Here is a 14,311-nt window from a genome sequence, read left to right as displayed (position 1 = left end):
CACCAGAAGGCTGTGAGCCGCTTCAATTGTGCCAGGACACAATGTAAGTTCCCTCTTTAATGTGTTGCAGTAATGTAGACTCTGGGAAAATGGTGGCGTTTGACATGACGATGTCCCAAAACAATGGAGAATTGGTGGAGTTTCGCATTCAAATTTTTTAAAAACTGTGGAAAAATGTTCGGGAATGGCAGAAAAATGTGGTTTGTCTTTAAGAGAACAGGAGAATGATGGTCCAGTTTGATCTTAATATGTCTAAGAGCTTTGACATGAACATCTTTCTCCGCAGGTCCGCCTGTCCGGACGAAGGTGTCCACCTCCAGCCGTCCTGCCCCGACCTCAACAAGGTGAACTTCACACCACACGGAGGCTCTGCTTTTTGCCGCGTCAGCGTCCTCAAGCCCCTCCTGCCCTCCATGGACCTGCTCTTCCGTGGCCTGTCCGTCTCGCCCGTCACTAGTTGCCCGGGCCAGGCGTCTCCCACCAGGCAGCTCGGCATGCAGTGAGGGTGATGACCACCTCGCTGGACTAAATTGCTCTGGGTTTACTCCGGGCTTTACTGCCTCGTCACAGTAGCCTTGATCACACGGACTTGTGGATGAATACCAACTTGTTTTGTGACTTTGTTACTGATATATGATCAAGCTCATTGTTTTTGACAAGGTACTTTTCTACCAATTCCTTATCAAGAAAATTTAAAGTATATTTTTGTAGCTTTCGTGGTGACGTTATTTGTATCAGGCAGGAGAAATCAACTCCTTTCTAGGTTTATAGTGCGTTCAACGTTATAAACAGGAAACTTTAATTTCCTACTGAGGGTTTCTTTCTAATCAAAACATTGCAAATGCAAGATTGTTAAACTGAATTGATATTTATGTGTAATTTGTTTCCCATTCAACCTACGACACCCATAATTCAATATTGTGACAAGAAAACGTTCCATTTTATTCTCAGTGATGTGGAAGAGCTTGATTTTTTTTGCCCGAGTTAATGTTATCGTACAGTGTGCTCATAAATGTACTTACCCTGGCAGAATTAATAAACAAAAAAATAAAACATCAAGTAATTAATGAGATATCATTAAACGTTCTTTTTCCCAAAGAAAATGTCCTAAATTCTGCTTGGGTATGTACATTTACAAGCATAACTGTACAGTATGTAGATTAAACAGTGACTGATTGGGGGGGGGGCGTTGTTTTCATTTTTTTCCGTGAAGACTAAATGAGCGAAATGGATTGTATTCTTAATATCCAATTTCTCATTCATCGGATCTACTACAGTACGACACGTGGATTAGAAGTTTTTAAATATCTAAATCCCACCCAGCTCCACCAGAGCCGCTCTATGATGGGCCAAACAGAATTGTTTCTTTCGTGTATTGACCAATACGTACAATCCACATAATCTGACGTCAAAATCAGTTAGATAGTAATTCAAATTGTCAGTGGTCGCTGTGATGACAGGTGGCCTGCTGTAATGTGCATGACTGCCACCTATGGGACTGGAATAGAACAATCATGATTTTTTTTTTTTCAGACAAGCAGAAAGATTGTTGGGCCTTGGTGGAAGTCTTTGCTGTGCTGTAAAATAAAAATCGTGATCTTCCATTTTGTCATCATGCATCCAGACGCCATCTTGTTGGGCGGAGGAGACGCAGGCCAGGAGAAGTTTCGGTGGTCACAAGCGCTCAGCATCGTGGGGCAGCGCCGAGCACCTGAAGGAGGCAAGCATCTTCATAAGTTCCTCATCAACCATCATCATCACCATCATCATCTTCACGTTCCTCTCTCTCCCCCCCACACTGCCTCCAGGTGGCCAAGCTGAGGCAGCAGCTACAGAAGCGATCCCGCCATGCCGCTCCCTCCGCACCAGGTTACGAACCGTCGCACCACCCGCTGACCGCGGGCGCCACCCAGGTACGAATGCTGATGGCATCTTTGGTTCTTCTCTGAAAAGACATAATTATTTCCCAATTTATTTTTATTTCTTCATAGGTTTCCGACAGATACTTTTAGTTCCTGGGACTAAACGTTTCCGGTTAGCTATTCCCTCATTAAAACGTTCCTGAAAGGTTTTCCCGCAGCTAGCAGAGTTTTTTTTAGGCCCAAATAAATTCAACAGCCTCAACTCGGACTCTCAGAGGACCGACGAGAGGCAGAACGGAGACGCTGATTGGACCTCAGCAGGTAGCACATGATTATGACATCGTGGTCACGTCAATTGTTCCATGTCGCTTATCAGTAATAACAATCCCGACGCATGTTCGCCTGATTGGCATATCACTTGATGCAGTTCATTCCAGTCCACTAGGTGGCAGTTATACGCCCGACAAAGTGGTTGTCATGCTGTTTCAGGAAAGGACAACACGCCATCAATGTTGGGCCTCTGCGGCTCTTTGGCGTCGCTGCCGAGCTCCAAGTCGCTGACCAGCCTCAAGTCCAGCGAGTGTCTGGTCAACATCAGCACCGAGCCCAGCCCCGCGCTCTCCCCCAGCTAGGACACAGCACCCGACAACCCCTCCTCGCATTTCAATTTCCTCCCTCTCACCCTGAACCAACCGCCAACGTCTCCACGAATGTACAGCAGGAATTCTGGTCGTTATTATCTTTGCCTCTTTCGGTCTTTTTCTCACCCGCATCCATTTTGTTGTCTCTCGGACATCACAACAACACAAACCAGATGTCAATACTGTCAAACCAAAACAAACACGCAGCATTGGATGTGACGCAACACCTCCTGTTTCGGCCTACTTCCTTCTTTGTGCGCTTTAAACCTGAGATTATTGTTATTATTACTATTGTTTTGTGTTGCAATAAACTGCCTTTTACATGATTGCATGATTGATACACAGGACTTGTGACTGCGTGAAAGTTAAAGAAGGAATCATCAATTTAACCGGAATATGCGAACTTTGGCTCCATCTACCGGCAATCAATAAAAAAAACTCCTATAAGCCACTTTATTAGGTACACCTACCAATGAAATGAGAATTTCGTTATTTTATGAGAAGATTTTTTTTTCTTTAATCAGTACCTCCCCGAATAAAAAATAGTTTACCCTTTTAAAAATTAAGTTTTCATCGCTCCATTTTTTTTTGGGGGGGGGAGGGCGGTAAAAATATGTAATTTTCATCCCTTTGAAATATTACATGTTTTGAAAATACATAAAAACATGATCAAACTTGTTTGTTGCAGTAATAGTAATACATCGAAGGGAAATTAAACCTTGCTTTTGAATAATACATTGGTTAAACTTTCAATTGTCAATACAGAAAAAAAAACACTTTTTTTTCAATCAAGTACATCGATTGACTAGACTCATCCGCGCACACACATACAAAGGATATCCAACCGTGAAAATAAAAAAAAAGAAGTGGGTTGGACCTCCAAACTTTTTTAGGGGGTGCAGATGACGACCAATGGGAGCTCGCTTTTCCTTCACCAACCAACCAGATGCCAGACGACCCAAAACTTTTGCATGGTGTCGCCACTTCTTGTCACTCGTGTTGAGAGCAAGCAGCACACCAACAAGAAGAAAAAGAAAAAAAACATCTGACAGCAGGCCGCGATGGGACTTTGGGAGCATCGGTGCCCGTGAACGGAAGAGCTGAGCTTTGCGCGTGCCGGTGTGTTTTGTACGTGCGCTTGAGTTCTTTCCAACCGGACCTGTGAGGGATGTCGGGCCGAAGTGGAGCAGCTCCTCGCGGGTGCAGCAACCCCAACTTGCCGCCGCTGCCACTCCGGGCCACGGTGCCTTACCAGCTGCTCCTCAAGACGGGTAATCAGACGCGCGCGTGCACGCACGCGCATGCACGCGTCAACCTCATCTCGTCATAAGTGTGCGTTAATATGTTTAGCTGTAATTACGATTAAAAAAAAAAACATAGATGGTAGGTAACTCTTCATGGCAAAGTATCTGAATAATAATCTGAAATATTATGATGATACCATATTAAATTGAAGTGGTCAATCACATTCGTAGGATGTAATTTAATATCTCCTGTGATTTGTTGTCACAAAAACTGGACGAAATGCTATAATTTCGCTATTGTAATTGTTCGAGTGCAATTTTTGGACTTTTGTGGGATTCATCATCCTTAGTTTTCGTCCAATATGCACTTTTGCTGTATCGTGATATCAATATCATTGAAATTACAATACATGCATAAATTATGCCACGACTCACTATGCTATCATGCAGTTGCTGCATTGTGATATCATTTTATTATGAACATTTCCTATGACTCACACAGCAATTCATAAGATATGATAAGATAAGAAAAGCTTTAATTGTCTCACAATGGAGAAATTCCAAATTTACAGCAGCAAAACTATGAAAGGGAGAAAGTAGAAGACAAAAAGTATATGAATTCCCACGCCAAATAGATGTCATGATGTATCAGATGTGTTTTTTGTCAAATGTTTCTCAGAATTGTTTTATTGTGATATCAACATCGTTGTACAAACATTGTGATGTTAACTTAAAGTGACCCACGTTGTGATTGCCACCTATTTTGATTGCACTGCTTCTCAACAAACAATATGCAATCAGTTTTTAGAGCAAAATGAAACTCTGAAAGAATAAATGACAAATAATAATAATTAAAAAACAAACCAATAGATAGTAATTTAAATTTCGCAAATGGCTAACTGGATACATTTGCTACATTGTTCCCCTTTGAAGCACTAGCCATGATACTCCTCATCTCCAATTTTTGCTGTCCTTTCTTGACATGAGCCGCTCTCATCAGTCCACCGATTGATTTTAGGCTCTCGCTGCAGGGCGCGTTCGCTTTTTCCCCCCAGTGGTTGGCTGAATACTATTTGAGAAAAGTGATTACATATGCAGAAGAGCCTGCATTTGAAATGTAAATATTGTTGATGATCAGGTTTATTTACTTACGGCAGTCAAAATTACCTCAAATATTGATTATCGCTGTATGCTTTGTGCATGTGGCGCTCCTTGTGAGTCGGCTTGGTTCACAAATGTGCATGTGTGTCTTTTCAGACCCATGCAACGCCTGGGATCAATTTAGCAAATAACCCCGTCTTAAGAGTCTTTTCATGCTTTTTTTTTTTTTTTTTGGTCTCCCTCCTCCGCACCAGGTTACGAACCGTCGCACCACCCGCTGACCGCGGGCGCCACCCAGGTACGAATGCTGATGGCATCTTTGGTTCTTCTCTGAAAAGACATAATTATTTCCCAATTTATTTTTATTTCTTCATAGGTTTCCGACAGATACTTTTAGTTCCTGGGACTAAACGTTTCCGGTTAGCTATTCCCTCATTAAAACGTTCCTGAAAGGTTTTCCCGCAGCTAGCAGAGTTTTTTTTAGGCCCAAATAAATTCATATTAGTCATTTATTATTATTATTATTATTATTAGTATCCAAAACCGAAAGGTGGATACCCGATTCTCTGCTCCCCAATTTGCACACTCTTGCTGCAAGGTATAGGAAGACACTTGAAACCTGATTTGGAAAGTGCAAGACCAGAAGAGTGTTTTATAATTGGTGGTGTTTTTTTGTTTTGTTTTGTTTTTTTTTTTTGCTCCAGACATCGCCTCTGGTGCCGCTGAGCAGACTGACCTCGCGCCTGCGGCGCAGCGTCGAGGGCCTCAACTTGGAGCTGGAGGAGGTGTTTGTGTCAGAAAAACGGGACGAAGAGCATGAGGTGCTGATAGGGATCAGTCGCGATGAAAATGGGGATTCTCGCAGTAGCGGGAAATCCAGAACACTTGACTTTGTGTTGCAGCTTTTGGACATCCCGGACGGTCACAGGGCTCCCGCTCCGGTCCAGCGGTGCAGCAGTGGTTCCCAGAGCGAGTCGTCGCCAGGGCCCTTGGATCTTTCCCTGCTGTCTCCTTCTCAGTCACCGTGTCCCTTGGACCCTGCCTTGCTGTCTCCGTCCACCTCGCCCAGTCCTTTGAACCCTTCGCTCTTCTCCCCTACCCAGTCACCAGGTCAGGCGCTCGCTTTCAGGTGTTTATCGTAATATTTTTCAGAAGTGGTAACCGGCATTTGTCCATGTAACAGAGTCGACCACTCGAGAGGTCTTTTGTCCGTCTCCTTCCACGCTTTTGCCTTCATATGCAGTGGATCCTCCCGCGTTGCCACTGTGGTCGTTGCCTCCCTCCTCGCCACCGCTGCGGCTGCCATGTCCCGACCAAAGCTTTTCCTTTCAGCGACCGCCACCAGAAGGCTGTGAGCCGCTTCAATTGTGCCAGGACACAATGTAAGTTCCCTCTTTAATGTGTTGCAGTAATGTAGACTCTGGGAAAATGGTGGCGTTTGACATGACGATGTCCCAAAACAATGGAGAATTGGTGGAGTTTCGCATTCAAATTTTTTAAAAACTGTGGAAAAATGTTCGGGAATGGCAGAAAAATGTGGTTTGTCTTTAAGAGAACAGGAGAATGATGGTCCAGTTTGATCTTAATATGTCTAAGAGCTTTGACATGAACATCTTTCTCCGCAGGTCCGCCTGTCCGGACGAAGGTGTCCACCTCCAGCCGTCCTGCCCCGACCTCAACAAGGTGAACTTCACACCACACGGAGGCTCTGCTTTTTGCCGCGTCAGCGTCCTCAAGCCCCTCCTGCCCTCCATGGACCTGCTCTTCCGTGGCCTGTCCGTCTCGCCCGTCACTAGTTGCCCGGGCCAGGCGTCTCCCACCAGGCAGCTCGGCATGCAGTGAGGGTGATGACCACCTCGCTGGACTAAATTGCTCTGGGTTTACTCCGGGCTTTACTGCCTCGTCACAGTAGCCTTGATCACACGGACTTGTGGATGAATACCAACTTGTTTTGTGACTTTGTTACTGTAATATGATCAAGCTCATTGTTTTTGACAAGGTACTTTTCTACCAATTCCTTATCAAGAAAATTTAAAGTATATTTTTGTAGCTTTCGTGGTGACGTTATTTGTATCAGGCAGGAGAAATCAACTCCTTTCTAGGTTTATAGTGCGTTCAACGTTATAAACAGGAAACTTTAATTTCCTACTGAGGGTTTCTTTCTAATCAAAACATTGCAAATGCAAGATTGTTAAACTGAATTGATATTTATGTGTAATTTGTTTCCCATTCAACCTACGACACCCATAATTCAATATTGTGACAAGAAAACGTTCCATTTTATTCTCAGTGATGTGGAAGAGCTTGATTTTTTTTGCCCGAGTTAATGTTATCGTACAGTGTGCTCATAAATGTACTTACCCTGGCAGAATTAATAAACAAAAAAATAAAACATCAAGTAATTAATGAGATATCATTAAACGTTCTTTTTCCCAAAGAAAATGTCCTAAATTCTGCTTGGGTATGTACATTTACAAGCATAACTGTACAGTATGTAGATTAAACAGTGACTGATTGGGGGGGGGGCGTTGTTTTCATTTTTTTCCGTGAAGACTAAATGAGCGAAATGGATTGTATTCTTAATATCCAATTTCTCATTCATCGGATCTACTACAGTACGACACGTGGATTAGAAGTTTTTAAATATCTAAATCCCACCCAGCTCCACCAGAGCCGCTCTATGATGGGCCAAACAGAATTGTTTCTTTCGTGTATTGACCAATACGTACAATCCACATAATCTGACGTCAAAATACGCGACGTTTTTAAAGAAAAGACCGTTTTTTTTGAAACAGAGTAGCTGCCTTTTATATTGAATAGGTACAAATATGTGGTTGAGTATTAAACATAACTAACCTCAATAGAAATGTATTTTTATCGGTTTCGTCAATGTGCATTAATTTATCTCAGTTACTAGATTAAACCAGAAAATAAAGCGAACACAATCAGGCGAATTTACGGACACCATTTTTGAGGTCCTTTCACAACAGCGAATTTCCAGACGTGATTTAACGAAACCTGTAATTACTTCATCACAACGGCATTCCTCTGCAGCGAAAGTAAATATTTAGACAACGCAAATGCAAAACGATAAATAAACAGTAATGACGTCTCCTGTGCAAAAGTGAAAACATAATACCCTGAGCATCCACTTCGGCTCGGGACTGCGGCTATAGTGGAGCGGGACGTCAGTGTCGGGGGCACCGGGAGCTCGGCGGTGTCGGTTTCCATACCTGCACTGGTGGCGGACGGCATGGCTTCGGGCAAAGGAGCATCCAGGGGCCCATCGATGTGGGACAACATGCGGTTGCGCTTCATCGTCTGTTTCCTGGGCGTCTTCGTGTGTTATTTCTATTATGGAATTCTACAAGAAACCATGTAAGTAACCAGGACTTTAGTTTGGGTTTACACGACAGCTGGTGGGATTGCTCCATTGATCATTGACGTTACAGCTACCATTCACCTTAATTTTCCCTCACGGACTTAGTCATGTATGGAAATATAGTTTGTATCCCTTCTGAATGTTTTGGAACTGACATAATGTCTCCTCAGTTGAGTTTTGTATCCAATATTACAAGATACTGCTGTGTTTGTTTCCCAGTTACAATAGTGAATAGCTTGTTACAAGTAAACGGCGGTAACACTACCATTTGTGGTCTGTATGATAGATAAGATATTATTGTATTCGATGGAAGTGGGCCACGACACTGATGGAATGCTGTTGCCCAAGTGGCATGGAGAGGGTGGAGGGATCATATCTGGTTACTCCAACGTGACGACCTCACGCAGTGTTTATACAACAATAAATTGTGTGAACTTGAAGGTATCACGGCCACACCGCCAACTGAAGTGTATAACTTTTGCTTGACCGCAGTACAAGAGGTGATTATGGCCATGGTGACCAAAAAGAAAAGTTTCGATTTGCCAGGACGTTGGTGTTCATCCAGTGCATCATCAACGCTCTGTTTGCCAGGATATGTAAGTATTTACACCTTCAAGGTCCAACACAGTTCGATGTGAGAGCCTGGTTTCAAGCTAAATTATCACAGCGGGAAATACTGTATAGGAAAGCAAAATAATCAAAATGTCACCATCACAAATCTCTTCCCAACATGGACAGGAAATGTTTAAAGTCAAAGTTCAACATTCTTCAATATTGTAAGTGTAACGGTATTAAAAATAACATGTCAAATTTTCTTTTTTTTTTTTTTCATCAGCAGATATACCTATCATAAGTGACATACATATGAATTCTGCCAATCAACACATTTCAAATATTTGGGCATGACGAGATAAAAATATATTTTTTCTCATTGTCTTATGGGGCAGTCAAAATTGTGCCCCTCAGAGTTCTGTCTACTAATAACTTCCAAAATGTGTTATTTGTTAAAGGTAAATATTGATTGAACCCAAGAATTCTGTCAAGCAACAGCTTAGACGCAAAGCCGTAGGAAAAAAAAATATGAACAGTCTTTGAGCTCATGGCACTGCTCTGTCATTGGTTACATTTTTATGTCAAATGATTTACGAACACCATGTTGTCAATCAGGTTCTCCAAAGGGTATTTATTGCCTTGCATTCGCTTTGCTCGTTTTTACCAAAAGAGTTTTGCCAATTTTTGCATTGCATAGAGACATTATGTGAAGCGAGGCGACACTGTGACACCAGTGCATGCCATCGTCCAGACTTTGTTTTCTACGGCGTTGAGAAACAAGTGTACATATCGGTACAGTATATCCTATCTGTATTTTATCGATTGTATTAAAAACAATAAAACACTTGAGTTGTCAGATTTGAGTGTGTTTACTTCACATCCACGACAATGTTTCTTCCTTTTTTATCTTCCTCTCCAGTGATTCAATTTTTCGAGGGTCCCAAGCCGGACTTCACCAGGAGCTGGTTATACGGCCTGTGTTCCCTCTCGTATGTGGGAGCCATGGTGTCCAGTAACTCTGCTCTACAGTATGTCAACTACCCCACACAGGTCAGTCCAAAGTCCCTTGAATGTCCAGGAAATATGCATTAGTTGATAAACATGTTCATAGTTCCTAAAACAATACCCTGTTTTTAGGTGCTGGGAAAATCTTGCAAGCCAATTCCAGGTAGGTTAAGTATGCTGTATTTTGCAGTTACACATGCATGCCGGCACCCGTTGTCTGCCTTGAGTTTTTTTTCCCGCTCAAAAAGTCGTTCAATCAAGTTCATGTTTATCGCCGCAGTGATGATCCTGGGGGTGACCATCCTGAGGAAGCGCTACCCAATGGCCAAATACTTGTGTGTGCTTCTGATCGTGAGCGGTGTGGCGCTCTTTCTCTACAAGCCCAACAAGAGCTCAGCGATGGCGGACGACCACGTCTTTGGCTTTGGGGAGATCCTCTTGGTGAGTATTTGTACCTATAAAGTAAAAAATAAACTAAAATAAAAGCCCAAGGCTTAAACATTTCTTGTCACTATCTTATTTGTACAGCTGGTGTCATTGACGCTGGATGGCCTGACAGGCGTGGCCCAGGACCACATGAGGTCCCGCTTCCAAACGAGCGCCAACCACATGATGCTCAACATCAACCTGTGGTCCACTGTGCTCCTGGGATTGGGTGAGTCACATTAGCGATACTACAAAGAGAGAAATTCAGATCCACTTATCTGATTTAGTGAGGTGTTGCCTTCAAGGGATGGTTTTAAATCATAGTTTTGTTCGAATGGCCGTCAACATCCGTCTCATCCTATTGTATGTCATATTTCCACACACCACTTGGTGGCGCCATAGACGCAGCATTTATCCTGCCAGCGCAAGCGATATTTGAGGCCCTTGACAATGTATTATGATTTACACTTTTTTAAAATTAAAATGTGTTTGAAGGGAGCGTTTAATCATCATTTTGTTTTCTTAATAGTTTGAAACTGGAGACCGATTAGGACAATCAAGGGTAAATTCTGAATGTGTATGCTCTGTGCAGCTGTGCTGTGGACTGGTGAGGTGTGGGAGTTCCTGAGTTTTACGGAACGTTACCCGAGCATCTTATACAACATCCTCCTCTTTGGATTGACTAGCGCTTTGGGCCAGGTGAGCCAACGTTAAAAAAAAAAGATTAAAAAGCCAGCAGGACGTATTCAAAATAAATGACATGGTTCCCTGTTTGATGCCAGACCTTCATCTTCATGACGGTGGTTTACTTTGGACCGCTGACCTGCTCCATCGTCACCACCACCAGGAAGTTCTTCACTATCCTGGGCTCCGTCCTTCTCTTTGGGAACCAAATGAGCGACATGCAGTGGTTTGGTACCATTCTGGTATTCCTTGGTGAGAGAGATTGGGAATTTAATTGGATGTAAGGTGGTACCTTGACTTACAAGTTAAATTTTTTTTACCACGTTTGTATCTCAAATCACTCTCAAATAATTTCCCCCCAATTAAATGAATAGAAATGCCATTAATTTGGAAAGGTACCAAAACTGAGGAATGGCTAGTATCTTGAAAACTCCCAAGTTGAGTCACTAATAAGTTGAGGTACCACTTTTTTTTTTTTTTTTGACAATTACTCAGCTGCTTCTTCACACCTCTATTTTTGACCTTTCAGGTCTTGGATTGGATGCAAAATTTGGCAAAGGACCCAAGAAGACAGTACATTAAGATACCGGAACACAATCCACAAGCCGGAACCTTACTTCTCGTGCAGGATGCAACTTCTATGACCTCATTTTTAATTAATACAAACTCTTCAGTTTTAACACATTCATCAAGGACAAAAAAAATTGCAGGATTTAAAGTCATGAATTTAACAAACCATGACATGTTGCTTGCTAAATGTTTCAGTATCACATGTTCTTGGCCAATAATTAGCCAAGTAACTTGTCACTTATGAAACATACGTTTTGTTTGTCGTTTTGTGTTTTTGTTTTTTGGTACAAATTATCAATCACTTTTATTAAAGGGAAAACGTCACCTTTGATGTAACTTTTGTTTTACTTCATTTAATTTGTGTTGGCAGGGAACACACACTCCCAAACAAGCACTGTGTGGAATATGTAGCAATTTACTGGTAAATTCATATTCTTTCAGTGAGAAACTGAAAAAATCTGATCATGTGGCATATTCATGTTTTGGGGATCTTTAGTTGTAAATTTCTGGTTCCTCTCGTACCGAGCTAAACAGCGACTCCTGCTGCCACTTTATAGGAACAGCTGGTACTTTGGCGGCCTTGCTCAACGAGCCTCACGTCATGAAGATACTACAGTACTCATGTTTTCAGAGACGACGTAAACCACTGTTTAAACGTCACTTAGTTAACATTAATAATGGCATTTGTGTGTGGCCGTGACGTCACTATAATAACAATACAAAAACTGACACATTTTAAGGAAAAAAAGAACAGTAAAGTAGCAACTTTACGGCTGTTGTACATATGCCAGTTCTAAATAATAACCTATCAATGAAATCTGAAGCAGCACAAATTGAAACTTTCAAAATATACACATTTTACTCCCTATTGTTTTGAGAAGATAGAAAATATCATCAAATCATAATTATTAATCATACGTTTTTGCCACTTTTTCTCAGGCATTCACCTCGACCTCCTATTTTAGTGTCCGTCTGCGTTTCTTCGGCTCAAACTGGCGGAATAAGTAACGCACTTTTTGGCCTGACTGCATTTAATCCCCTTATTTGTGTACAAATTGGGAGAAAGCACACCTAACTACCTGTCACGATGTTGGCTACAGTCCGCAAGCAACTGAGGAGCCACCCGGCTGTGAGTTAATTGAGGATTATCAGACAAAAACAGCCACGTTGCAACGTTTGCTTCGGAATTCTGTTGATATTCGTGGTTAGCTTAGCAACGCTAGCACTGACACAGGCTCAATTTATTTCGTCGAACTTTTCGTCCAATAAACAAAATAATACATTTTTGTCTTCCGCTGTTATTGCGTAACATGTGTCGTGACACATTTGAAGTTGTTTAAACGTCTGTCTGGGGATGCTTTGGAGTCAAATCGGGTCAGACGGCGCACAGACTGATAAGACGGCCAAGTAGGTTCTAGGTCGTAAATGGCAGCTGCTTAGCAATTTCACAAATAACTCTTTCAACGAAGCAGCTTTGCCATTCTGGAAAATCAAACAGTCAAAACCCCAAAGAATAACATGTTAAAGACACGTGTCTTTACAGCAAATATTAAAATATTTTATTAAAATAAAAATAATCAAGAAAGATTACTGAATGTACACGTTATTGATAGCCGTAGTGCTTACATTTGAACACAAATAGTAATCTTTTTTGTTCTTATTTGAACTGGAATTTATAAAGTTATTTTCTTGCTTCAGGCGTCCATGGTTGACTTTGTGACTAACTTGTTTGTGGTCAAACAGAAGGGCTGCTATTTTTTTCCTCATGCTGCTGCATTGTTTCTTGCAGCTGATCCCACTCTTCTTCTTCATTGGCGGAGGTACAGTCATGTCCTTGATGTACCTGGCTCGCCTGGGACTGAGGAACCCAGATGTCTGGTAAATATGCTACCCACATTACAAGGCATTTTAAACCCACTGACATGTCCTTCTAGCCCTATTGTTACCTATACCAATTTAGATTCTATATAGAGCCTTTCAAGGGATAAAAGGTTCCTTCACATGGACTCATGGGGTAATTAAACATTGAGCCTGTTCGGAGCTTATAGGGAGTGTCCAAAGTTTAGTCGTTTTTAACAATAATAAATACTAACTCCAAGACAGTTATCGAATAAACCTATATTCATCTGGCAACTGGTGGAAAATAAGGGTTTACGGTCTGAAATCTTAGCTCCCCAAATGTGGTACGATTTAGGAGTCTGAGCGTGATGTTTTGGAAAAATATACCAAGGGAAATTTATACTATGTATTGTCTTGAGATTTCAGCTCAGTAAACCTCATACGACAAAACTAGCTCCAAATTACAAACAACTGTGTAGTGTACCAGTGTTGACAAAATGAAAAGTGTATTGATAACCTTTGGCATGTGTGTAGTGCAATAAGTATTTCATGCACAAATAAATTTTCCAAATAGATGCTTGCCTAAAGACACTTGAAAATTCCAGCAATACTTTAAAAATGAGACAAGTTGACAGTATTGCTACGCAAACACGTTTTGTGCCATCTCCAATCTGTCATTGGTCTTTAAAGGGTTATTAACTTTTATTAATCTGAGTTATATTTAAGTGTTTTTACAGTCATGTGATTAGAACGTCAATTTTCTCTTTTCCTTCGTTCATTCAAATTGGTCAATAGGTTCTTTTTGTTCATTGTCTGTTTTTATTGTGAAACACCCGTGCAAAGGTGCAATCCAAATAAAATGATCAGTTTTGATGGTTTGATTTGGTAACGGGATCATTTCGCGTTACATTGTTTCCAATTGGGAAACATTCACATTCCACTTAGGTAAGCGGCATCATATTTTTATTTTTGTCATGTGTAGACTGTACTGGAAATAGATTTTTT

General features: G+C 41.6%; 3 protein-coding genes and 1 long non-coding RNA gene across 5 annotated transcripts in view; all 4 read left to right on the top strand.

Annotated features, from left to right (window-relative positions):
* Positions 1-1,237, top strand: LOC109531810 (uncharacterized). The gene is made up of 2 exons (XR_002171251.1): positions 1-43; positions 287-1,237. It is a non-coding gene; the product is annotated as an uncharacterized LOC109531810 (long non-coding RNA).
* LOC109531750 (RUN domain-containing protein 3A-like) overlaps positions 1-2,834 on the top strand; it is a 22,602-nt gene extending 19,768 nt beyond the window's left edge. The window contains exon 13 of the mRNA XM_019896225.1: positions 2,456-2,834. Coding sequence (XP_019751784.1) covers positions 2,456-2,494 — 39 coding nt within the window. The 3' untranslated portion in view covers positions 2,495-2,834. The remainder of the gene's footprint in view (positions 1-2,455) is intronic.
* Positions 1-7,424, top strand: part of LOC109531757 (protein FAM117A-like) — a 15,077-nt gene extending 7,653 nt beyond the window's left edge. For both annotated transcript variants that reach the window (XM_019896245.1, XM_019896236.1), the window contains exons 3-8: positions 1,625-1,720; positions 1,809-1,913; positions 5,553-5,669; positions 5,751-5,958; positions 6,032-6,230; positions 6,474-7,424. In XM_019896245.1, the coding sequence (XP_019751804.1) occupies positions 1,625-1,720; positions 1,809-1,913; positions 5,553-5,669; positions 5,751-5,958; positions 6,032-6,230; positions 6,474-6,690 (942 nt within the window). In that variant the 3' untranslated portion in view covers positions 6,691-7,424. The remainder of the gene's footprint in view (positions 1-1,624; positions 1,721-1,808; positions 1,914-5,552; positions 5,670-5,750; positions 5,959-6,031; positions 6,231-6,473) is intronic.
* A 387-nt stretch (positions 7,425-7,811) lies between these two features.
* On the top strand, positions 7,812-11,796 carry LOC109531768 (solute carrier family 35 member B1). The gene is made up of 9 exons (XM_019896257.1): positions 7,812-8,226; positions 8,723-8,826; positions 9,702-9,832; positions 9,920-9,950; positions 10,068-10,228; positions 10,316-10,442; positions 10,806-10,912; positions 10,996-11,149; positions 11,427-11,796. The coding sequence occupies exons 1-9, from the start codon at positions 8,102-8,104 to the stop codon at positions 11,477-11,479; spliced, it is 993 nt and encodes a 330-aa protein (XP_019751816.1). The 5' UTR covers positions 7,812-8,101; the 3' UTR covers positions 11,480-11,796.
* The last annotated feature ends 2,515 nt before the right edge of the window (positions 11,797-14,311 follow it).

Source organism: Hippocampus comes, unplaced genomic scaffold (genome assembly GCF_001891065.2).
Source record: "Hippocampus comes isolate QL1 unplaced genomic scaffold, H_comes_QL1_v1.1 scaffold10, whole genome shotgun sequence".
NCBI lineage: Eukaryota > Metazoa > Chordata > Actinopteri > Syngnathiformes > Syngnathidae > Hippocampus > Hippocampus comes.
The sequence above is the reverse complement of the archived record's forward strand: the minus strand, read 5'-3'. Positions and strand labels throughout refer to the sequence as shown.

Coding starts and splice junctions, on each gene's coding strand:
- LOC109531768 (XM_019896257.1), top strand. CDS start 8,102: ATGGCTTCGGGCAAAGGAGCATCCAGGGGCCCATCGATGTGGGACAAC. Junction 9,951..10,067: donor ATCTTGCAAGCCAATTCCAG/GTAGGTTAAGTA, acceptor TTATCGCCGCAG/TGATGATCCTGGGGGTGACC. Junction 11,150..11,426: donor TACCATTCTGGTATTCCTTG/GTGAGAGAGATT, acceptor TTGACCTTTCAG/GTCTTGGATTGGATGCAAAA.